The 26,423-nt window shown below is 26.0% G+C and overlaps 1 protein-coding gene across 1 annotated transcript in view; it reads right to left on the bottom strand.

The window, feature by feature from the left end:
• Positions 1 to 26,423, bottom strand: part of LOC113549220 (lachesin-like) — a 79,920-nt gene that overhangs the window by 28,516 nt on the left and 24,981 nt on the right. The window contains exon 2 of the mRNA XM_026950416.1: positions 12,802 to 12,905. Coding sequence (XP_026806217.1) covers positions 12,802 to 12,905 — 104 coding nt within the window. The remainder of the gene's footprint in view (positions 1 to 12,801; positions 12,906 to 26,423) is intronic.

Genomic DNA, 26,423 nt, shown 5'->3' with positions numbered 1-26,423 from the left:
TCGCAACTATGAACTTTTTGGGTATTTCTAGATTATGATTAAGTTTGGAATTATAAATTAATAAAATAAAATCATATCATAAAACAAATGCATTTGATTATATTTTTCAATAGAATACAACAAAATTGTTTGGAAAAGACAATATTTTGTCAATTTATATTTTACTTATCCAAGATAATCGATATGGTTTTACTCAGTGCACGTCATTTACCATGACATTCATATTACGTTTATACTTATAATTAGGTATATTTTTGCGAGATCTCGTAGGATGTGTGTATTTTTTATGCATTTCTATGATAAAAATAATATAAATATGTTATAATTGCAACACGGCGTTCCATATAGGCAATTTAGCTACATTACTTGGTTTATTTTTCAGTATTTCATAATACTTATGATAAGGTTTACGATTGATCGATTGAATCCAAATAACTAAACATTCAACATTCAATAAACGATATACGCAACTTGTAAAGTTTCCAACGGTAGTCCACCTTATAAGAATTTACATCATGAGGTGAAAATCACCTGACGTAAGCATTGTTTCCAATAGTTTATTAAGGCATATTTTTGTCTTTAAAAATTCAAAATTATTTTTCTCGTATACATATGTGATTGACCTAAAATATCGAAAAAAGGAGAATTGTTCTATTACATAATATTAATATAATATTTTTTTTTATTAAATACGATTTTTGGCATATGGTCTTATCGAGTGGCATTATATTATTTAAAAATATATGCATTATTTAAAATCTGTTTTAATAAATTGGATATCCTTATAAATACAATTTTTGACGTGACATTGTAGTTGATAATTTCCGACAGAATTCCGTATACAGGGTGTTCCTTTTATTGTTATAAATTCATTATATCGTCAAGTACCTATTAATTTTTTTTCAAAATATTTTGAATCATGATTTTCTTAAGCTGCATGAAATTTTTATTTTTTCTACCCTTTTATTTAATAGTGAAGCCATTATTAACTTTATAAACTTTATAAACTATTTTGTTTTTATTAACTTTTCAAACTTGACGAAATAATGAGTGTACAATGATAAAAGAATCACCCTGTATACTATTGGTTTCTATTTATCATTAACGTTGGTATGGTATTGACTTAATATAAGTTTAATACTAAAACTGGTATAGAATTTATGGAAGAGGTCTTTCTTTAATATATAATATATATATATTATAAATATTATAATATATATTAGGTATATGACACTGAAGTTGTAACAGTAATATAAATGTTTGTGTATTATTCACGCATGCTTCGATGTAACAAGCCGATTCGATTTTATAATCGAGTTTGGCCAGCAAGAGTAAAACAAAATACACACACAAAAAAAATATGTAATACAATAATCTATTTATATATATTTTTTTACACGCTACATCGTCTGTCGCCCGCTACGTTTTCCGAATAGCTAATTTTCATTGTTTTATGTGTACACAATATTTTTTTCTTTTTCTTCATTTTATATTATACCGTCGTCGTTGTCTTCGTTTCGACTAGCAAAAATATATATATATATTTACGATATAATATAGCCTATGTATCTCTGGGGAGTGCGTTACCGTCTTTTCATTCATCGTCGTATTCAACCACTGCATTTAAAATCGAGTTTTCACTCTGTATTTTCTATACCTAAAAACACACCGGTACGGACATTTAATATTATGTGTGATAATTTTCTTTCACTCACGCAGATAATGAAATATCTATTTACTTTATTTATTCACTATTTGTGTGACCTTTTTTTTTTTGTTAAAAATTCTCACATTGGCTTTAGAAAATCAAACTTAATAGAGAACACATAAGGAAAATCTAAAAATTAGCATTTTTCACTTTGATAAAAAAAAAGTTGTGTAATTTCAAGTAAATTGTTATTAATAATTAATCAAATAAATCTATAAAAAATACCACCAAACGATATGGAAGAAGCTATTCGTAAAGACGAAAGCACAGAGATTTGAAATTTTATAACCAAGATTAATGTTGAAAACTTGTATTTTTAACTTGTATATTATGTCAGATCAAAAGTTTAAATCATGTAATTTTATATATTGATATATCAAAAGTAATAACCGAAGTTAAATTGCTAAAAATAAAAAATAAAAAAATATTTCAAACATATATTAAAATAAAGAATTGATGAAGTAGATTCAAATACGTATCTATTAATTTATATCGTAATTGTGGGAAAAGTGCGAATAAGAATAATTAGATTAATAATCCAATGTAAATTTAAATACAATTTTGAATTAAAATCTCCATTGCAAGAAAAATCCCTACGAACGATTAGGCTTAACATATAATAATTACATTAAACATTGAAAAGTAATATAAAATTGTTAATTATATTGTGTATAATTATAATCACGAAGAAAATTACCAATTGGCTATAATTTTTTAATTAAGCACAATTTATAGTATTATTATAAAAATTTTGAAAAATAATTTGTACTCTTCGTAGGTATTCAGCCGTAAAATAAATGGTTCGAGTATGCGGATTATGTTTTTAATTAACGATATTATTATACGCGATACGCCTATATGATCAGTAAATATAAAATAATTATTATGGACGAAGTAAAAAAAAAAAAAAAGATGATCGTTTCAATATTGATGATTATTATCATAATAGCCGGTATGAGTACTGAAGAGAAGGTCACAATAAAAACCAAATCCGTTGGTAAATCGTGGACTCAGAACTAAAAGATTCAAAATAGATTTTTTAGAAATTTACTTTTTATACATATGTGACATATGTTTAGTTATTAACGTTTTTTAAGCATTGAATTTATTAGTTTTTCTTTTGTATAGATAAGTAGTCCGAAACATGATTCAATTTTAACTTTGAGGGTGGTTTCTGATAGAAAATTGGATCCAGTTTGTACTTCAAAGAGGTCAAAATTATAAATTCCTAGAACTTTTCTTTCGAATTATATATCTATCGACTAATTCAAATTTAACACATCAATTACAATAATCTATTCGACACACAACGTATAGCAAATCGATATCCAGTTGCCTGCCTTTTATAATAATTATTCTTAAAAAAATATTTTGCTACGTAAGAAGATAGCATGATATATAGTTCGAAGTTAAAAATAATTGCTCTAATAGTCTGATGAATAATTCAATATATTGAGATAGCACCTTACGCTCATAAAATATCTAAATGAAGAAACACTAAAGATCAAACTCGTGCGTGTAGTAAATCCACCTACATATTATATAAGTGCAGTTAATGACCAGCTTTATAATATACTCGACTGCAGTCATCCGGTTGTCGGGTCACGTCTTGTTCGTCAGCTCATCTCGTCTGCACGATCGGTGGGATAAAAAAAAAAAAAAAGTACCTATAAAAAGTATATCGTGTATATCGAAAAATAATGCCGAGATCGATCGCACCGATGTTTGTCATGAGTCGATCCGTCCGGTCGGTACAACTACGTGATGGCTAGATGCAGATAATACACGCTTCCTTTTCCCCGCTCATCACCACCACTCTATGTCTCTACACCGGGTAACGATAAAAATGTATAATTTGCTACCACACAGTGGCTTAAAATAAATAATATCATATTATTATTATTATTATGGTAGGTGCACACTGCACGTTTATAGCGAATGAGAAAATACATCGATCAGAATATTGGTCGTGCGACACGCATACCAATTATATATTATGCTTTATAAAGTGAGACATATAACATTATTATAATATCATAATAGTGTGTGGATAAACGTTTTTAAAAAAATGATCTCAGTCGAACGCTATTCACAGTCATACGTTGTATCTGTAAATATAATACGTAAAACAGTTTTACAGTCTTCCAGTTTTGCTATATAGTCACTATATAGAATATGCTGCACGACAAATTATATAAAATTAAACTATTTGGGTCTTTGAGATTAAAATTGTATAATTCGTAGGTGGGATTCAGGTTATTAAAGATGTATTGGTACACTGTTAGGGTTCGTGTTAATTTTGATCTACTCTAGTTTCGTCCATACACACGAAATTAGGAGATACTACGAATGATTAGGTATACGGATTAAATGAATAATTTACATTCTTATCATAATATCAATTGAATATTAAATATTTTTAAAATCTTAAAATTATTTTTAGTTTAATGTGTATGTTAATTAATCAGACGATACAAAACGCACGCTTAACCGGTGTTTAATTCGACTATAAATAAGAACGAAAATAAATATTATGAAACCATTATGATTAAGAAACCTAGCAAACCAAATCCCAAATTTGAATATAGCCGTAATCATAAATGAATTAATTAGGTACATAAAGTCATAAAATGATATATTCCAAATTTGGATTGGTCTACTTTAGAGACCGAAACAGTGTATAACTTACTATGATTGTACATTTATATATAATTAATACCTATGAGTTTAGTAAATTTGTGAATTTATAAATATAACCATAATGTTTTCAGCAGACCGCAACTCTAGATTTTTTTTTGTAATATCGTTATAATGACTATATATACATCGATAAAATATTTATTTTATCACAAAATGAGATGCAATATAGATAACTTATGTGTGTATGAACGTAAAATCATATATAAAAATACAGATTTAAAATAAGTTTAATAATAGATTATTTCTCAATATAAATTTAAAAAAATTAGTGCGCGACTCATAATATGATATTTTGCATCACGTTTGTTTACGTTTTTGAACTGGCAAAGTCTGATTTTATAACATTATGTGTTCATTAGTTCATAGCACGTAGATAAACAATAACAATAAAAATATTATTATGCAGCGTTATAGTTGAAACTAAAATATCCGTAAACACAAAGTTGTCAATTTTTAAGTGATAACGCTTTGTTTGAAATAAACTATAATCAGCGTAATAAATTAACATAGGTATATATAAAAAAAACATACTAATGACAAAATTATAATGATTAATAAGTAATAATTATAATTTTAGTTGTGGTTTTTTGCATAATTGCTGCATTAGTCACGACTATAACGACCTATTACAAATAGACATCCACTTAAGTTAATAAGTTTTTTTATGGTAGACACGCAATTAAAACGTGATTTTGAGAATGGTTATGAGGGGCAGAGCTTATTAGCAAGTACTACGATATTAATTAGCCTGTCTACTCTATATACTCACTGTGATGGAAGCAGCGGTGTAACTAGTCCCATTTGTTGGAGGAGAGGTGAAAAATAATAAAGGTATAAACTCCCAGTCTTTGTATATTATTGTTTTAAATATATCATTACATAGATAGTATATTAAATGCATTATGTTAATAGAAGACGGTGTACCCATATGTGTTATTTCCGTCTTATAAAACAAAATATAGCAAAATTTACGTTTCAGATAATTTTATTCTCGTTATTTTTAAATGTATTATATCATATTTATTTTTAAATTTTAAAATATTCATTACTTGCTTATAAGTTAGAACATAAAAAAACTTGATGACCTCTAAATAATGATCATACTTTTAAATTTTGATAAGAGATAAAATTACTCTTATATTAAATAACGAACTATTTTGAACATAAATTGTATGATTTTGTTTGTTAATTAAAAGGAGACGACACATTCGTCCTCTTAAGAGGTAATGAATAGACAATATTTACCATAATATAATATATATTTATTAACATTAATTATTCATTTAATTTACTGTTATAGTAATGATTAATAAGTATGCAGATATAATGTATATGCATTAATATAATTTTATTAATATTATTAATGTTGTCAGGAATAGTTTAGTTTTAGAAAAAATAACTAGATACAAAAAAAAACTAAGACACTGTTTAAAAAGCTAGTAACTAATAATTATGGCAAAAGCGTGAAACCAACTAAATGACAAACATGTGTATTGTGTATTTTGTGAATTCGAGATACCAGCATATATTTCGTAATTGTGTAATTGTCTTACTTTTAGATCCGTCTATAGGTACAATTATAGAAGTATAACAATCATTTTTCTAGTAAATTTTTTTTTTAATCATATTACGTATGTTAAAACGTTATTTAGTGTTCCAAGGTAAATTTGAAAATTTATATATGTATGGTATTATACCAGCTACTATATGCATACTATTTAAGCGCCATTAGGGATTTGCTAATTTAAAGTGGTCGCATGATGAAAACTCCATTACCCCACTATTTTTAAGTTAGTTTAAATGCACACAGAGCGTTCTATATAAGCTAAACTGCGCAAATACAAATATAACATTTCTGTCGTGTTACACTACCATTTGGGACAACATGAAACTTTGTTGACAGTTAATTTTCAACCTTCAGTTACCCACGAGAATGTAAACACGTTTTCGTCCACGGTGTTTTCTTGAAAACGATATGCGAGCATAATATGATACTGAATATATGACTGAACTATCACGGCTATTGTACTATTATAATATAAAGAAAAACACATAAATAATAAATGTGGTGCGAGATTTATGCCTACATTTATGTAACGCACTATATTGTGTATATACTCGTAATTTGAAGTTTGAACGTTCTAACGAGTAACGATAATAATATGTGGGTCAAGTCATTAATCCAACATTATGGTGTATTCGAATTAAACTACTCATTTAAGTTGTTTTTGAGTAGATCATTCATTTTAAATCATATATTCGTGTCACAAAATTCTAGACTAACAAATCTGAAATAATAATAATATAATAATTTATACTATTAAGTACCTAATGAAAAATGTGGTAGTTTGAAGAAAGAAAGTAAACTAAGAACAGAAACTAATAAGAAGAAAAATATTCTTTACATTTGAGTTAAGTGAGGTGTAATAATTTTAATAATAATTAATGTATAAAAAAAAAGTATTAAAAATGTAGCTACACAATTATTACTATTCAGGTGAACAAATCTATAAGTTTGAATAACCAACGGTTGTCTAGTTTGCAGAAAAAAATAATAAAAATCCGGAACGTCGTAAACAAATATTTTATTAATTATTATCATAATAAATTTAGTGAATATTGTAACTTATTGTTATACGTGTGTTTCACATAATTGTATTCTCGTTGTAAAAAGGCCAATTTCAAAATGTAATTATTATAAATACAAAATATCTACTGAACATCAATATTATTTTTCATTCCATATCTATATTATGTAATGCTTCATACGCCAAATAACTTTCGTTACTAAGTGTTTATACTTTTTATAGTAATAATATGAATATTATACTCTCTCTCTCTCTGTCTATTTAATCGTATTCATCACCTTTGAACTTAAATCTACAAACATCACATATTATTATGTGTTCTGTCGCGTCAGCTTTCATTACATCAGTCAGTCCCACAATCTAACCCACATACATATTATACTCTCACTGACGTTGAATTAGTGATAATACTCGCTTTAAGAGAAGTTTTCAATGGTTAGACTGGTCAAAACCGTGTTTCATTTAAAGTGATTATAACTGACCGTTATTGAAGCCTGGTCTACATATATGTTACAGGAACAATGTATAACAACATAAGATATTGTTTGATTTAATGATTTTACTAAGAGAGTCAGCGAAGAAATATATGGAAAAGGTTATGATAGATGTAATTGTACTAAATAGTGTTCAAATAAATAGTTAATGTAATAATATTAAATGAATAAAATAACTTACTAATAATTAATAATTTTTTTAAATAAATATATATTTAAAATATAAAAATAAATAAATACTGATGACCTTAGCTGCTTAGGATGTGTTTAATCAATAATATATATAGATAAAATAATGAAAAAAAATTTAGCTTACATTTCCCAAATTATACTGGGAAATTTCTTAAATGTCAGGCAATATATCATAATGTCCGATCCATACGCGTATAATGCATATTTATGTATAGGGACAAACATTGTTTGACGGTATACATAGCCCGTGACAGAGATGCACTCAGCGTTGGTCAACTACGATAACTACGGATTTGGCCTATCTATTGAAAATCGTTTTGAGTAGCCCATATAGACCACGAGGTGTGAAGAGGTCTCATTTCAGAAAATATAATGGGTTATGTATGTACAAATTTCTCAGAAACTCCAAAGCCAACGCTGTTATAGATTTTCTCACGTCTACTTTTAACGCCATCAAATCCATTATACTTCTGTTGCTTTCAAATTAACTTTCATTACTCGCTTTCCTTTTCTTTTGAAAACTATTTTTTCGTATAGGTACCTGCGCTGGTTGAACCTACTTACCTACTAAAATTTACGTTATATGTTATTTGATTCATTTAATTTTAATATATTGTGTTATATGTCTTATGTTATTAATTTAATTGGCGAGATACAATTGTAATATACATTTAAATATCACAATAAAATAATAAAGTAAACTTATATTATATAATAATGTGTTAAACAGTGTATAAAAATATAAAATAATGTATAATTGAGACCTTTGTACTTGTATTTTACAATGAATTTGTAAAAACTAAATGTATTATAACTACAAGAAGAATGTACCTACTTAACATTATATATATATTTAAAATCATAATGGTTTTTAACGCAAGTTTACAAGGAAAAAACTTAACCTAATATTAAAACTACTGTGTTTAGTAATAAAACCCTTTGAAATTTAATTTTTAGTTGAAGAGAAAAAAGTTTCTTTGAATTTCCACTCGTTTATTACAAGACTGGTCTTGTCATTAAATATACTTAAACGTGTGTTCTTAAATCGCATGCCGAAAATATAAAGCATCGTTTTCGAAGTAATATTTAAAATAAATGAATTACAACAATTATGTGATAAGTTATGCATTCAAATGATGAAAATAAAGTTTTGGACTAACTGATAATAATTATAAAAAACTAAACATAAAACATTTTTATTTAAAAATAATTATTAGTTATAAGTAAGTAAAACATATAAACCGTAATTGTATTATATGCATGTATATTTTATGTTTGATGATGAATGATTGTCATTGATGATATGTAAGATAAAAACATTTAAATTGACAATCGGAGTATGCAGTGTCATTTGATACATTAACTAACAGTCGATTTTATTATAATTACAACCCTGGTAGGTATTTTGTATTCAAACTTTCGAAATAAATTCATTGAATTTCCTTGAAATTAAGCTAAATTAAGTAGTTCATATTTATTTTGTTTAAAAGTACATATCTGTTATAATATTTAATCAAAAAATATTATAAAAAGGGTTGTTGTTAATAAGATATTTTTTTTAATATAAAATTCTATGAATTATTGCACATTAATAATGTAATAATAATTTTCTTTCTTGTAAATATACGATTAATTTCAATCAAAGAAATTGAAGTACTTGGAAGTCATAAAAAAATGGAATAAAAGGCTATAAGAAAACTAAAAAAAACATTTATTCACCATAAAAATGCAAATAAACAATAATCATAATTCTGTGTATATTTCAATGAAAGAATTTTAATACATGAATTATGTTAAAACGTTAAATAAACAATAGAATATAAATTAAACGTTAACAATTACTTTCATAATTATTGTTTAATGACTAGAACATTTTTTTTTTAAATAATTTTACAAATGTAATAATTATTTAGTAAGTAAACTATTATTGTTACGTGTACAATAATAATTCATTTCTCAATAAATACGTATTTATACGGGTTACAGTTATTTATTACATTTTGCATTATTTACATATAAGTACCTATATTTTATTTACTTTTATTTGTTTATAATCGAGTTATTTTTTTTATATAGAATCGAAATTTAAGTAATGGCACAACAAAACATAAAATGCATAATGAGTAACTAACAAATAATTGTTTTCATGAGTATAATAATATAATAATACTCATAAAGCGATGAATTATATTATGTAATATATTGAAATTTTTTTTTATTTTACAAGAGAAGTAATTAAATATTTAAGTCTGAAAATGAAGACTTATATCTCGCACAAAGAACAATTAATTTAAGTATTTAATCGTGTCAGAGTTATTTGTGGAACGTTCTAAATCTAAACCAATAGCAAAAATAAACAAGGAAAAAAATGAATAACAAGGGAAAAAATCCATGAATTTTGAACGAATTGCAATGAAAAAAAAAGAAGAATATTTATGAGATCGGATAGTATTGTTAATTTGATCAAATATTAAAATAAAGTAATACCTCGTTAGTGATGTTTTAGCTGTAGGCTATGTTTTGTGTGGATTTCGTTTTAAATGAAAACTGCATTTACAATTATTACACTGCAACTAAAATCGATTTGAGTAGAAAAAACAACGTCAGGATTTAAATGCTGAAATTCTTGGTTACTGTTCATTATATATTTCAAACGAGTAAATTCAATCATTCAAAGTGCATAATACTAAATTATATTAGTTAATTCGATTATAAATATTATTCAATTAAAAAATATACCTCTGAGCGTAACAATTAATATTATAATAAAAAATTATGTCTCAACATGACTTTCTATAATAATATATTTGAATATTATTTTCTAATATAAATTACTGCATTTATAAAAAAAAAAAAGATTGACTAACAGCTGTATAACATTTCTTGAGATGTGTAAATAAATTACTTTTATCAATTATTAATGAGTCTCATCTTTTTAACATTGTATTATTGTAATATTATTTAAATAAGTACTTACTATTAGGTTTAATTTTATAAAAGTCAGACAAGTATATAAACAAAATATTTCGTGAAATTAGTGAGTCATAACTCATCAGCAAAAAAAAGAATCAAATAAATCTTACATATCTATGTTTCAAAAAACATAGTTTTTTTAATAAATTTCGATTTTTTTAAAAAATATATATATACAAACCCAAAATAATTTCCAAATCAGAAAATACATAATATAATAGTTATATGATATAATATATATTTTGTAAATAAAATGTATACTTATAAGATGATAAATATAATTCAACTTTTAAGACTATCAATGTTGTTATTTCAAATGCGTATTTTTAATTTTATTAATTTTTAAGCGTACTAATGCATATTATGTGTTTTATTTTATGTTTTTGTTATATTTTATAATAACAAAGTCGAAAGATAATGGATACCTGATTACATTTTGATTTTTATTATATTGTAGGTATAATGTACATTAGTATGCCAATATATATTAAGTGTATAGTCCTTAAAAAGTAGTTTGTTTATTTTATAAAAATGTATTATCACTTTAATAATACAAAAATACTTTCTTTCTTGATAGTAAAACAAAAAAATAATTATATCCATGATAATCGATCAATTTTGGGTAAAAATGAAATTATTATGTTTTCTGCAGTTATGAAGAATATTACTGTAATTTTATCACTGTACCATATTCTACCTCAATAATGTATAGATGGGTAAGCTATATAAATAATATATAACATTCAATTAAAACTCAAAGTTATCTTATAATTATTATTTATTACAAAAATTAAATCTCACAAGAAAGCAGTGTTCTTTACTCATTAGTTGTTTTATTTTAAAGCATTCAAAAATAAGTGTACACTTTACGATTATAAAAAATTCGATAATAATTCGGGAGGCTTTCGTGTCATGCTGTCGAAATGTGACTCTGAATTTATACAGTAATTGTAGGATAATAAATTTAGGGACACGAATATCTCTTTTCAATGATTATAATCTTACTTAAATAAAATGTCGAATAAAAAAAAAAAAATGATAACTGAGATAAGCAAAAGGTAACAAAATTCGACTAGCGATTTTAATACGATATAATTATTAATAATGTATTACAAGTTTACACAAGGTGACTCACTAATAATTTGCTCATTTCTATTTTTATTTCAATAATTAATTAATTAAAATTTTTATCCGTAAGTATACTTAATCATCATACTTTAAAATACTTAGATTTATTATAGGTGCCAATTAAGGAGTGATTACTAACCTATTTATTCAAGTAAAAATCGCTTGTTTTTTTAGAAAATGTCAATTAAACTACTTTTTGAAAGTGTTAATGTTTTGAAATTCGAATGAGTAGTTTTTAGTTATTTAACTTTGTGTATTATGGATAACAAGTTCGGAAGATATATGGGGTGTGTAGGATTATAAAATTATAGTTACTTATCTATCAATATTTTATTATTTTTAAAACTTATTAGAGTATACTCGTATAATAAATATTAGATCTAATACTAGTTGATATCATATATGTATTTAGTATTGTTATAAAAAATTTTTTAAGAATTATTATTCTTGTCCTAAGTGTAATATATATTTTAGTAACTCAAAATCACTATTTTTATCTCCGATTTTGAAATATTAAAATTTTCCAAATTTTGATAACAAAATTTATAAAAAAATGTAGGTTGTATTACTACATAATATTCTTTATTAAGGCTTACAATATAGTAAATACCAATAAGCAATTGGAAATATGGCCCCTAAATAAACTATACAATTTTAAAAATCAGAAATCGTATAAATTAATTATTAAAAAAACAATAATAGATTTGTACATGCTGGTGAATTACACCGTTTAACATATTATTATGATTATTCAATGGTATGTAATAGAACAGCGATATTTATACTTTTATAGATCTTGGACACCTGATGAAAGACTTTTAGATTTCACCCTCTCCCTTATAATCTTTATTTTTTCGAATATATACATATATATTAATTATTTCACGTTACCTATGGGTCTTGGCTGAAACTACCGATAGAACCCCTTCGGTCCACCAATAGGCCGCGGATTACACTTTAAGAGCCGCTGTCATAGAATATATATTATATATATGTATCAAACACAATCGTACTTTACCTTGAAATTGTGTAAATCTTGTACCACGCAGGTGAGCAGGGCGTCTTTGCCAACGATAACAGTCACGTTTGGTACCGGTTCTGGGAACCACGGTCGTCGGGAGTCTGAAACGATAAAAATGTACATGGTACGGTTACAATAGGAACTTATAAAATTGTGATTTCGAAAAACTCAATAAAAAATCGGGTAAAATCGAGATTTCGGACGGTACGGGATTTGGCGTGAAGCAACTTTAATTAGCTAATATAGAGACCACGCGCGCGTGTATATAGCACCAAAGTACCCATCTAAAATAGGTGTGCGTTACTATAAAATCGCTTATAGATACAGTCGGATACAGATATAATGTGCGGACCACACGTTTATTAACACAGACCATACTCTCGTGTTAACGATGGTTTCGGGGAATGGGTAACGTGTATAGATAGTGGGCGGCACTATATAATGCGTATACGTGTGGCAATACCACGACCTAGGTATACACGCGTGTGTCCGGTGTACGGGTTAGCGCGTGGGAGTCGGCGTCGTTGTTTTATTTCCCAGACGCCACGCTAGTGTCCGAAATGAAAATACGTGTTCTAACGATCATTATAATACATTAAACATCGTTATACAGTTATTAATTATTATTCTTATCGCTGTGTTGGGATAATTGGAGTATCGAATAGTGCTTCCTACGAGACCGATTTAAAATCCTCGCGACGAGTCCGTGACGCTAATATTGAACCACAGCAGCCACACGTGTTTCTAGTTTCATGATTCTGTCCGTAAATAAGTTTTAAATGATTTATACCTAAATAGTACGTACTGTATATTATACGTTTTAGTGCGTAAAAAATTATTATTTTACGTTATGCACATTATTTTTGCGATGATCAGACGTACACGAATCGTTCCCTCGATCGTAAAAATAAAAATAAATAAACAAATACAGAATACAGTAAACGTTAAAATGCATCGTGATGTATACACATTGTATTGTTTTATAATCTATATAACGGGGCGATTCTGGTTTGCACACAGATTCGACCTAAACATACATTTTTATTATTAAAATATTTGTTGCTCTTGGTGGTTCATAATTTAGTTGACATGGGTTTATTTAATGATATAAGTACCTAACCGATTTAAAATATAAAAATATAATAATAGTTGTGTACGGCAGTCGGCAAAGTATATTTGTCTTCTAAAAATCATAATACTATACTGTGGAACGTGAACATAATTTTTATAAATTTGAATGGTACACATAACTTCGGATAATAGAAAAACGTATAAAACGTATGAAAATAGTAAGTATAAAATTCATTACACAATCGAGTTGTTAATTCTATAACAGTACTATAAGTGCACGCGTGAGTTTTAGATTTTAAATGGAAAATTATAAAATATGCATGAACTATTCCTCGTATCATAGCTATCACTCCTTACTTCCTTACTTCTAAAATTATATATACCCCTATCCACTGTAAGAACTATTCCTATGAAACTCCTATCGTCTCAAAAGAAATTATTGGAACGGCCTACTACAGTAGAAGCAAATTACTCTTTTATTCAATAACCCATCTACAAAATTTGAAATCTAATAGAAAAAAAGTATGTTCGTTTTACCTATAAATGAATTAATGTACAGATCGTACAATATTATACTTAACTATTTAAAACGATATATTGCCGACCTGATACGACTGATTTCTTTAACGAATGTTACACGTTATATAGTTAGGTGTTTTCGTAACTTGCAGCTGCAAACCGCTATAATACTATATAACATATATCATTTATTTATATCATACGCAATTCACGAGTCTTTAAAATTATGGGTCAGATCTAGAAGGTCTTTTAGAAAATCAATATCACATATTATTTACAAACTAGAAATACAATTTAATTATAAATTAAATATACACAATTCATTCACAACTACCCAGGCAAATATTTTAGTCTAGCAAACAAATTCTACGAGTTATAAACGAATGTAAACATAAAAGTTTTATATAATGTTATAATGAATGTTATACTAACAAAAATAATAATATGTACCCACAAAAAATACAAATAATATTATGTTTTATAATGCAATTGTCTTGGCATTTTTTGGTGATGTTTTCACGTGTTTAGGTTGGTTATTTTATGTAACATCTAAAACTATATTATTATAATGATGTTATACGGTTACAAACTTGGAAAAAAAATCATCGAATGACGAACTGTCGTAATGCTTTTACGATCTGCCATAAGTATAATATATAACATATACGCGCGAAAAAAGATAATGTGCGATGAAAACAAAATAATAATGTCGTCGCGAAAATAGTGTACTCATATTATACGTTTCAATGATAAAAATATATAATGTGCTACATTGTGTATAGTAATAATATACATTATGACTAACGACGAATAAATATTTATTAAAACAAGTCAAATACACATGGGTACATATACCACCCACGTGTATTTGATTACAATTATCTTTTGCAGAAAACAGGAAAAGAAGACGGTGGTGGAGTCTTCGTGTCGTCTTGTCGACATGACATGGTCACCGTATCATAGCAGTCGTAACAAATCAACACGCGTAATCATATTATTTCGGATACACTGCAATACCGTCGCGATGGGCGTTCGAAAAACGGTCATCGACAACCACCAACGCACAACGAATAACCGTCGAATAAAATATAATATAAGACGGCGAAGCATAATATTCCGCGAACTCTTGTGGGCTGAAGAAAAATAACAACAATATAAAAAAAAAGTGGAAAGGACAAAGTTTTGGCGCGCATTTTAACGTCTTAATTATAATATGGTCTCGGCCGTGTACACGGCCGGCTTTAACGGTTTCTCGGGGGTCCATTAGTCGGGTAACTTTTACTCGACAGTTTTGTACAAATAACGGACGTGGCGGTGGCGCGTGGTCAAAACGACTTTTTCAGATGACCTAATTTTCGCCGTTTTATTTATTTATTTATTTTTTCGTACCCTTGTCTAAATAAAAACAAGTCTATCGCCTCAAACTTTTCTCGCTCCTTTTACTAGTCTCACGGTAAATAACTCTTCCCGCCCAAAATAATCGTCACTATTCCCGCTCGCACCTCTCAGCGAACGTCATCGATAAAAGTATTCCCGCGCGTTCATACACGCACGCGAGATATTATACAACTGTTACGACTTCGAATCATGCCTTAAATTACCCATAATAATGACAAGGACGCGTGTAACAATTAGCCTACCTTCCACACACGTACACACAGGTGTTGTAGGTACTTTTTTATGCGTACGACGCGTGCATTGTAATATGATACACTTTTCCATATATATATATATGCTTTGCTTTAGTACGACAAACTCCATACCTTTTAACAATAAAAATAAATGCATAAGCGTTGGAAGTTATCATACGTTGGACATTTTCCATTTTCGTAGGTACCTAACGACTATTGCATCTACTTAAGGATGACACCTCTTGCTACTATATATTTTATTAGGTATTCTAGAACACCACGTCGAATTATCGTTTCATCTGCAACTGTAGTTATTACATTATTGTAGCAGCTTTGAGCTTTGTCGTACACATTTTTAACAGTACCTTAAAGGTGAATCATAAATACCTATACATGAAGAAATAGACAAAAGTGTGTGCATACTTCATTTATATATGCACGATAATAACGTTATCCTAGCCGTACGACGAATTCGGTGCACAACATCCAAATACATAATATCTACATAACAGTTTGATCTCGATTATTACCATGTATTGAATATGGGTATCGTAAGAAACAAAACTACTTATATTATTATTATATTTTCAACGATTCGTCACAAAAATGCTCGTGTGTGTAATATGTGAAGAGTGTGACCATGACGACTATAAAGGGAAACAGACAACAGTATAATAATATAATAATATTATATACGTGGTTTTAATACGGGTTCCAAGATAATTTAACGCTGCCGTTGTTATGACGTGAATAGGGTTGGGTATGTAATTTTTTTACTGGCAGGCATATATTGTTTATTTTTCTACTATAGAATTGTTTGTTTTTCATTTAATATAAACTTATATAAGCTTTTAACATGTATAGATAAAAAATAAAAACAATATCAATACAAATAATAATAATAACAGTATACAAAAGAAATGAAAAGTTGGCAGGTATTCGCTATATAACACCTACGAGTTATCGGAATTTTTTGAAAATAAATAAATAAATAAATAATAAATAATTAATTTGTGAAATTATGAAATTATGACGTTTTTTAAACACTTTAATCTCTGAAGTTTAGGGTTAAAATAAGAAATAGGAAAAAATAATGGTTTAGTTTAGTTTTTACATCCTCTAATAGGTACTTAGTTTATTAGGTTAATAATATTAAAGTGATGTTATAGATTTTAGTGTTGCAATTGTTGTGATCATCTTAAATGTCTGAGGTTAAAGATAATTTATATAAGCTATACGTATAAATTACACTGTATTTTTTCATAAATTTTACGAATCTGATAATTTAAACAAAATATATTATTCTGATGAATTAAAAAATACAATATACTTTCATATTTTTCATTATTGAAGCTTTATGAAAAATTTCAGTTGAACCCATGTTGATTTAGCAATTTTAAAATACCATGTAAGATAATTTATATTTTCCATAAACAATTAAACTTATTTAAATTGCAAATATTATGATCACTAAAAATGAATATCTAAAACATATGATTAAGTACATAAAATAAGGAATAAATACTTGAAAATTACTGGATCTGGTTTTTGTGAATCATTGGGACACCCAAAATTTCACGTTGGATAACAGACGTAGCTATAAATATTATTTAAAAAATACACAATGTAATACCTAATAAAATTTTAAATATTGTAGAAAATTTAACATAGAAACTTATTAACATAAATACACAACGTATTAACTTAAAGTTTTTGATAATAGGTTAATTTACTCTAAGTCTAAAGCTAACGACTAAAGTTTGTTCTGCTGAACACGCATTTGATAATTCACGTGGGAGAAGTAGAAAACAATAATAGTCCGCTGATAGCCTCTTATATGATTTTGTTTTTCAAACAGCCAATGATATTAATTTTGAATATAAATGGAAAATTCTAGTATAGTTTATAACAATACCTAATATTCAATAAAACTACTTAATTTGATAATTAGCTCAGTTAAGCAGTAAAAAAAAAAAGTTTTAACTGGTTTATGTTCATTTTTTATGATATTATGTTCCGTAATAGTAAAGAAACTATCAAAGCGTAGCTTATGCGATTTTCGTTTGGTACTGCGTGTAAAATGTGTGTTGGCTTTTTACAGTGTCACAACGTAGATATAATATGAGGCTGAGCGCCATTTTCAGGGTGAAAAAAATAACGTTTTTGTAGTCTTATCTGTAGTGTTCCAAATACTTTTATTCCATACATGTAACATGGAAAAATTTTAATACATCTTGTACCTACATTTTAAAACGACATGAATCTTGAATATTGATTTTTTTCATTTATCTGTTACTGTACGTTTGTTTGACAAAAGTAATTGTAAATTCGAGTCATTTATCGTTTAAAATATTGTTCACGTTTTATTTTCATGGTATACAATATTACTGTTTTATTATCGTATATAATATTATAATAATATACGTATATATATTTTTTTATAATGATAATTCTTAACATAGCGTTGAGGTTATAGCAACTATCTATTTGTTATACGCCCTTATTCTGCTTTTATATACACAGACGTCAGAAATGTATATATACGTGTCAAATTATTGTCTAACCTATAATATTTTTATCAGAATTTCTTGACAAAAAAAGTTTTCTGTTGAGGAAATTAGTGTATTATTAGTGTACATTCATTAGTGTATTTTTTATCTATCAGTTACCCATACATTTTGTAACTAATCGTATAATTAATGAGAGCACGACAGTAGTTACTAATATGGTTAGAGGTAATATTAGAGTAAAGAAATTATTATTGAGTTGCACGTGGCCAGAAGTAATGATTAATAGTAATAAATATGACGCGATGACTGCGAAATTGTATATACTTACCATATGCAGAAAATAAATTCAACTTATTCAACTTATTAACTTGAAAATACATATAAAATAAAAGTTATAACACTCATTTGAAATTTGTACAGCATAATTTTCAAATTGTTGATCCTTACAGACTTAGGTACATCAAGAGGTAGTCCGATAAACCACCAATGTGTGAAGTGCCCAAGCTCAAAAACTCCGTTCAGATCGGCTCGTTATACGTGCAAACACGATGAATCTCGCGGGAAAAAAACCCGCTGTTTATAAGGGATTTACGTATAATAAATAATTTTTCCACGTAGATTCTTACACAGAGTTATGTAATAGTTGCGTGTGCGTACAACTAATCTATACGCTTTTACATAGTGAAAAGATAAACATATGTTGTAACCAATAAAACTATTATTGTAAGGACCTATGTCTTATATCTTTATTTATAAGCTATGACATTAAAAAAGTTTCAGTTTTTTTTTTAATTAACAATATTATTGTTTGATTCGTATTTTTATACAATTTAAATATCATTATAAACATAAATTAAATGAAAACACGAACCTATCGGATATTTTCGAAGTTTGAATAATAATAATGCACAAAATAAGATAATTAAAATATCGGATATAAATAATGCATATATGAATATGTAATATTATATAATATAGTATGTAATATTATATACTTATAGTGAACTATAATTTATGAATATATTTTTATATCAAGTTACTTTAAATTGTCAGTAAGATTATTTTTTATTGGTAGATACTAAAAATTTAAAAAATGTCAATATATAATTTTTACTTAACTACTTGTTCATAATTTTTTTAGGTATAGACTTATAATTTATATTAAGATATTGTTTCTTAAACTGAGACATAATGTGTAAAGTTGATGAAATTTGATTAAAAAATAAAAATACAAATGATTTGGCAGGTTTTTTTATCATTGATTGAAGAGAAAATTTTTCTCACTAATTTATAACATTTTTATATTATTAAAGCACTGTACTCGATGAAATAATAAATATAATTGGTTTTAAGCTGACTAATATAATACCATAATGAATCTTTAAAAATTTCAGTAAAATCCAATACATTGAAACATCCAGTTTTTTTTTTTTACTACGATTAGCGAAACAAAAATAGCTCAAAAATAATACCTATGATGGGATTATCAGTTTGTTAATGCTAGATCAAATATATTGTACTTATTGCACCTTAATGCTTTTTAAATAATTACTAATTTGATTATTAATTCCGTGAATTTTCGATGAGAATCATAAAAACAAATAGTAATAATATGTAGTAATTACTCATTAGCATAATTAACCGTTAGCCCGTACATATCAATTTTATATTTATTTGAAGTAATAAGGTTAAATATATTTAGTAATTTTGTTATTTATACCTATATATTTCGATTTTTAGAAAATGTTTGTACAGTCGTTTTAAATATTATGTTTTATAGAATGTAAAAATAACTGCAACTTAAAATATGTAGAAAATACATTTTTTAAATTGACAGAAAAGATATTCTATCTCGCATGATATTTTTCTATCACTTGTTATTTTTTTTCTGTAATTTCTATATCTATGGTATTTTACCGGAAGCTATCCAACAAAATCTATGTTAACTATATTCTTCGAAAAATCGACATAAATAAAAGATCAATTACGTTTCGTAACAATACTTACATGTATTCAATAAAATTGTTCCCACATACAATAATATATTTATCAATATGTTAACAAATAAAATTATACTTGTATTAAATTAATATGAAACACGAAGATTACAGATAAAAATATTAACTGTTAAAACATAAATAATTGTAATAATTTATTATTGTTAAATTAGTCGGCAATACAATTTGTCCTATTATTCTTTTAAAACAAATAAAGTGTACACCAATTTTGTTTGTCACTAAGCATTTTTAATAGATTGCAAAACTATAAATCATTAGTTATCATACAAATGTGTTTTAGTCATTTGGATGATACAAATATTTGATTATAATGTTTTGACCGAAAGTCTGATTATTATTGTTCAGTATTGAAAAACAAAACATGACCAACAAAAGAGGTGACACATACTAAACAAATATTTTAATCAGAAAAATCATTATCATAAATTGTTTTTCCACTAATTTTAATTAACTTTCTCGAGATATATTAAATCGTCAGATTCATTTATACGTCAGAATTTATTTAGTTAGGTAGTTAATATTTGAAGGAAAACTATATAAGCTTCTAGCATTACTTTTACAAAACTACCTTATGTTCCCGTGTAAAGTAACTTTAATTTCAAAAGTTTCAGACACGTTGCTTATTTTTTTTTCCAACAAATATAATATTATTGTAGTTAAATTTTTTCATAAGAAATGTTTGTTGTATTCAAAAAAATGTCGTACTTGACGAACAAAACAGTTTTACGAATATTACATAAAATGTAATTACAGAGTGAAAAGAAGGGAAAGAGATAGAGTGGTGAAAAAACGTAAGCATAGTAGGTAAAACGTAAAAGAAACGTTTCTTCAAAAATAACATTTAAAATCTGTGTATCGTAAAGCGGGGTCACATGGTCGAACGTCTTATTTTCACTGTTGCCAAGAGCGATTTTATTTTTATGTTTTCGGCCCGCAGGTTTTGTCGTATAGGTGTAGCTATCAGATTTGTTGATATTATATTTTTTAACAATTTTCTTTTTGTGCTTACCAGCTGGGAGTATAATATTTTTACAAAATCAAAATATCAGATTTTTGTTTGGTCACCCATTGTTTGCTAGCCATATTTTAATACACATGAAGCGTTATATTGTGTATTATGCGCGTACCACAGAAATATGAAATAAATAACTTGGTATTTCGTTTCGTATTATATAGGTCTTATTTTTTTAAAACAACTTTATAGTCAGTAATTAACAACTCCCATAAAATATTCATTATTACTTCAAGAGTATACACGTATACTATATCTCAAACAGTATTTTTTAATTTATATTGTTAGCTATTATTGAAGTTATATGCTTACAGTTTTAAAACAGTATAGTTCTATACTATAATTTTGTTAACTATTTAAAAATGTACTGAATTACAAATGTATATACGACTGACACTTGATTGATTATATAATGATCTATAATTTTGTTAAAAATTAAACCTTAAAACCTTTTGTCTAGTTAAAAATATTTTATTGCAGGTGTAATTAATTTATCCAACTATATAACAATATTAGTAATTTTTTTAGTAATATATTATTGTATTCCTGTACCATAATCATTTCAATAGAAACAGAATAATAATAATAAAAAATATTAGTTTAAAAGAATTACGTATTGATGATTGATACAAATTGAACCGCATTATATTCCATGTTCATCAAATATATATATATATATATATATATAAATATATATTCTATATTGTATATACATATATTATTTAAATATTATTTACGCATACAGTTGTCTATACAATGTACGAATGCGCACGCTGAACTTTAACTCGCCACTGAAGTAAACCGATGAGAACAAATGGCACTTATAATGCATATATCTATTGATAAGCAGGATTGTCGTTTGCGTTACACACACATTATTATACATTTATATTATTATGAATATTAAGAATGCATTTATCACTCGTCTGGAAAGTTTATGTACCGGTGGAAGATTGGTAAGTACCTACCTATTATTATAAATTATAATGCATCTCTCGTTTGGATCGAGATCAAACTTTTAATTGGTTCGTCATTTTTACTTAAAGTGTCGTGTATACCAGTATAACAGTAAACCACATACATTCAAATCATAGGTATAACGACGGCTGACGAATAACAACGCATAGAGGGTAGTGTATTATAATATCATATAATATAGGTATATTATCATACAAATATACGTATTATATGTTTGTTAAATGTACATAGATAAACAACCTGCAAGTTCTATTTATAATTAATTGTATAATGACTAAGACTCGAGAATTAAAGAAGTTAAAATATGAAAAATATACACGCAAACAATTATAAAAATGTGCATAAAAAATTAAAAACATAGATAAAATTATAGAAAAATTAATTTTTAATTTTTTTAATTACGCGGCAGAAAATTGGTTGATATCTTATTGAAATGAAATAAAAGTTAAAAAAAAAATACCTACTTACTGTAAAATGTCAATACAACATTACAAGCTTACTAACGAATCAACAATAAATACATTTACAATAAGTAAAGTTGATAACGACGATAACTTAACAACAAGAAGATAGTACTTATTTAGGTTTTTTAGAATGATTTGATTATATTTATTATTGCACCGGTGTCGTCCATTTCGACTGTGACAATGACAATAGTCAATAATAAATATCTACGTAAAATAAAATCGAGTGTAATATTAAATACTTAGATAAAAAGAAAATCAAATGTTTTAGAAGATAACAAGATGGGTATGAAAATCAATGAAATGCTCACTTATTCACTAAAATTGACAAAATATGCAAAATGTGTATTTTAAATAATTTTTATTTTTAAATTCACCATCGTATTATAGTTCGAATTTTTAGCTTATTCTGATATCAATTGAGAGTATATTATGTACATAGGACAATATGCAACGACAATACACTATATTGAGACTGACGAGTTCTATTAATGACTAACAATAAATTGTAAAACATTTATATTCATTATACGATTAATCGTGTTTCTCCCAGATCTATTATAAATAATTTTTATTAAATTTATTTTAAATTAAAAAGTATTCATCTACAGCTATGGATTTCCAATAATATTAGTTATAAAATATAATTTTGTTTAACATATTTTCAAGATTAATAATATTATATAAATATATAATAGATATTATAGGTGTATATATTAATATTAAATATAATTATTAATAAAAACAAAATAAATAGGTAAGTTATTTTAGATGAAGCAATATTTCCTAATTTAAGAATTAATATTTACAATTGAATTTACATAATGAAGAAAAAGAGGTAATCCTCATTTAACAATTTCATTAATTTATTAATTGGTTCGTTTTGGCGCCATAAGTTCTACGGCGAGTAGTACGCGAAGGAATTTTAAAATGAATGTGAGCGAGAATAAATAGTAAATGTAATAAGTATTTTTAAAAAAGATAATGTTATGGAAATAACAACGATCAGATAAGGAAGATAATTTGAGCATAGATATTACGGGTAAGTAATTATGAGGGAGGCAATTATAAATCTAATATGGACATTTATCGTGAAAATTGCATTGTAAAAGCTAATAATTAACTATCAAAACATTTTATTTCGTTTTTAAATACCCAGGTGGTTAAAAAAAAAAAACGGTGTAGACTTCGAATGATGTAAAATAAAAGTAACAATTGAGAAATCAATACCTTGATTTGATCAAATACTAGTATAATAAATTATAAGAAATATTATTTTTTCAATCGGATACAATTAAGTATAACGAACACAATATCATCATTATTATTTTTTGATATACAACAGAATCTATTTGACCTTACTTTTATAAAAAGCAAATTAACGTTAATTACTGTAATTAATACCAAAAATTAAAAAATAAAGACTTTTATAAAAGTGAATTTTATTTATAATCGAGTTGAACATTATTATTTAATATTTAAATTGAACTTAAAAATCAATGTTTCGTAAAATTCTTTAAGATTTAAAAAATATTATAATTGATTACAATAATTATAATTTAAAAATACATTACGAATTATTATTACATGGCTTATTTGGAATACTAAATATTAAAAGTGTCAAATAATAATGATTGAATCTGAATGCACTGAACTATTTGAAAAATATTTTTTTTTTTTTTCTAAAGATAAAGTTTAAAACTATATTATTATAAATCAGAATACCTTTGTGTAATGTATATTATTTAGTTATTACGTGAAGTTTGTTATTTAATGCAAGTGCAGTTCACTGAAACGCAACAATTTGTACGATCCTGATTCTATAACATATTTCGTTTAAGAAGTTAAATTTGAATTTAATTGGAAAATCCATGTAATACGTACTCTGAGAGGTTTTATGATATAATATAATATCATAACAAAATTATATTATTATTAATATTATTACATGTTTCACACAAAAATAATATAAATAATAACAATAATTATTTTTTTTTTTTGTGAGACAGCGTGCTCGTATTGAAAATAATTTACAGACATTTTAATGAGCTTGTAAATTTTGTTCCGTAAGACTCATTCGATTTAACCTCATCACGTTGACACTCCTCCTTAATCACTCTATCTGCGCGCATGATCATTTGGTGCCCATCAATGGCCTCGCTTCAAGAATATGTCCATGTAATATAATTCTTGTATTATAATTATTAATGTTCTAATATTATTTACTTTTACGTATAACACAGACGAACAGTCTTGTTGACATTATATTATTTTCATTTAATTTCGTTGACTGGAGACGGCTAGCTCGGTGCAATGCACATTATACACACGCTTAGACCAAATGTCGTTTATCGCGCTTTATTATACCTTGTAGGTATTTATTTATTTTTACGAAATAATAAAATTATTAAGGAAGACTTGCTGCTTATTTATCTGTTAATTACTTGCAAAGTAGACACAATGTTATTAACTATTATATCGTGTGGATAATTACAATAACAACAATATGCCATGTAATAAATTATTATAATTGTTATCAAAATAATATAATTATTGATAAATAAAAGACACGACTATTTAATAGGCTGGAATACCTATTTAGTATCTATACCTATTCTACCTACATTCATAATATTATTCATGTTCTACACTCTAACTTCTTATGCAATAAATCAAAATTAATTGAATTAAACTAATTTACTACAACTATTGGGGTACGCTTAAAATTTAAAAATATACACCTAATATAAATAACAATTATTTTAATTTGATTTACAATTACAATAGTTTTGTTAAAAATTATGTACTGAAAATATTATTGTGGCATTTTCTTTCTTACACGTATATAAACGTTTTCTAGAAATTTTATTTCAAAGTTTTGTGTGTAAAATACCTACTAAAAGTTCTTCTAAATAGTTTTATTTTTTACATTGGTAAATTTTCTTTTAGGACGACAGCAATAAATAAAAGAGTACCTAATATATACGTATATACAAACAAATTTATAATGATAATAATAACAATAATATTAATTCATTTTTTTAATCTTATTATAGGTACAATATTTTTTTTATTACATACTATTATAATAAATTAATATCATATTATAGATTAGGTAATATAATAGTTTTGCTAACATTACATTTATGAAAAAAAATCCATTTAATCTATTTAAAGTAATCGTTTATGTTTTATTAAAAATAATTAGGAGTTTTCTGTATTTTTCTTTTGGTCGATTTAATATATAAATTAAAAGTAGTTAATTAAGTAAAAAGTGAGTATTGTAGTGTAATACACTGTATTAAATGTCATAACACAAAATGAAATACAATAATGTGTATGTATAGGTAGGTATGGCGTAAATATTATTTCATGTCTATGTTGTAAAAAAATAAGTAAACTATATTTATATAGCA

This window comes from Rhopalosiphum maidis, chromosome 4 (genome assembly GCF_003676215.2).
Source record: "Rhopalosiphum maidis isolate BTI-1 chromosome 4, ASM367621v3, whole genome shotgun sequence".
In the NCBI taxonomy this organism is placed as follows: domain Eukaryota; kingdom Metazoa; phylum Arthropoda; class Insecta; order Hemiptera; family Aphididae; genus Rhopalosiphum; species Rhopalosiphum maidis.
This window is presented reverse-complemented; position numbering and strand designations above follow the sequence as displayed.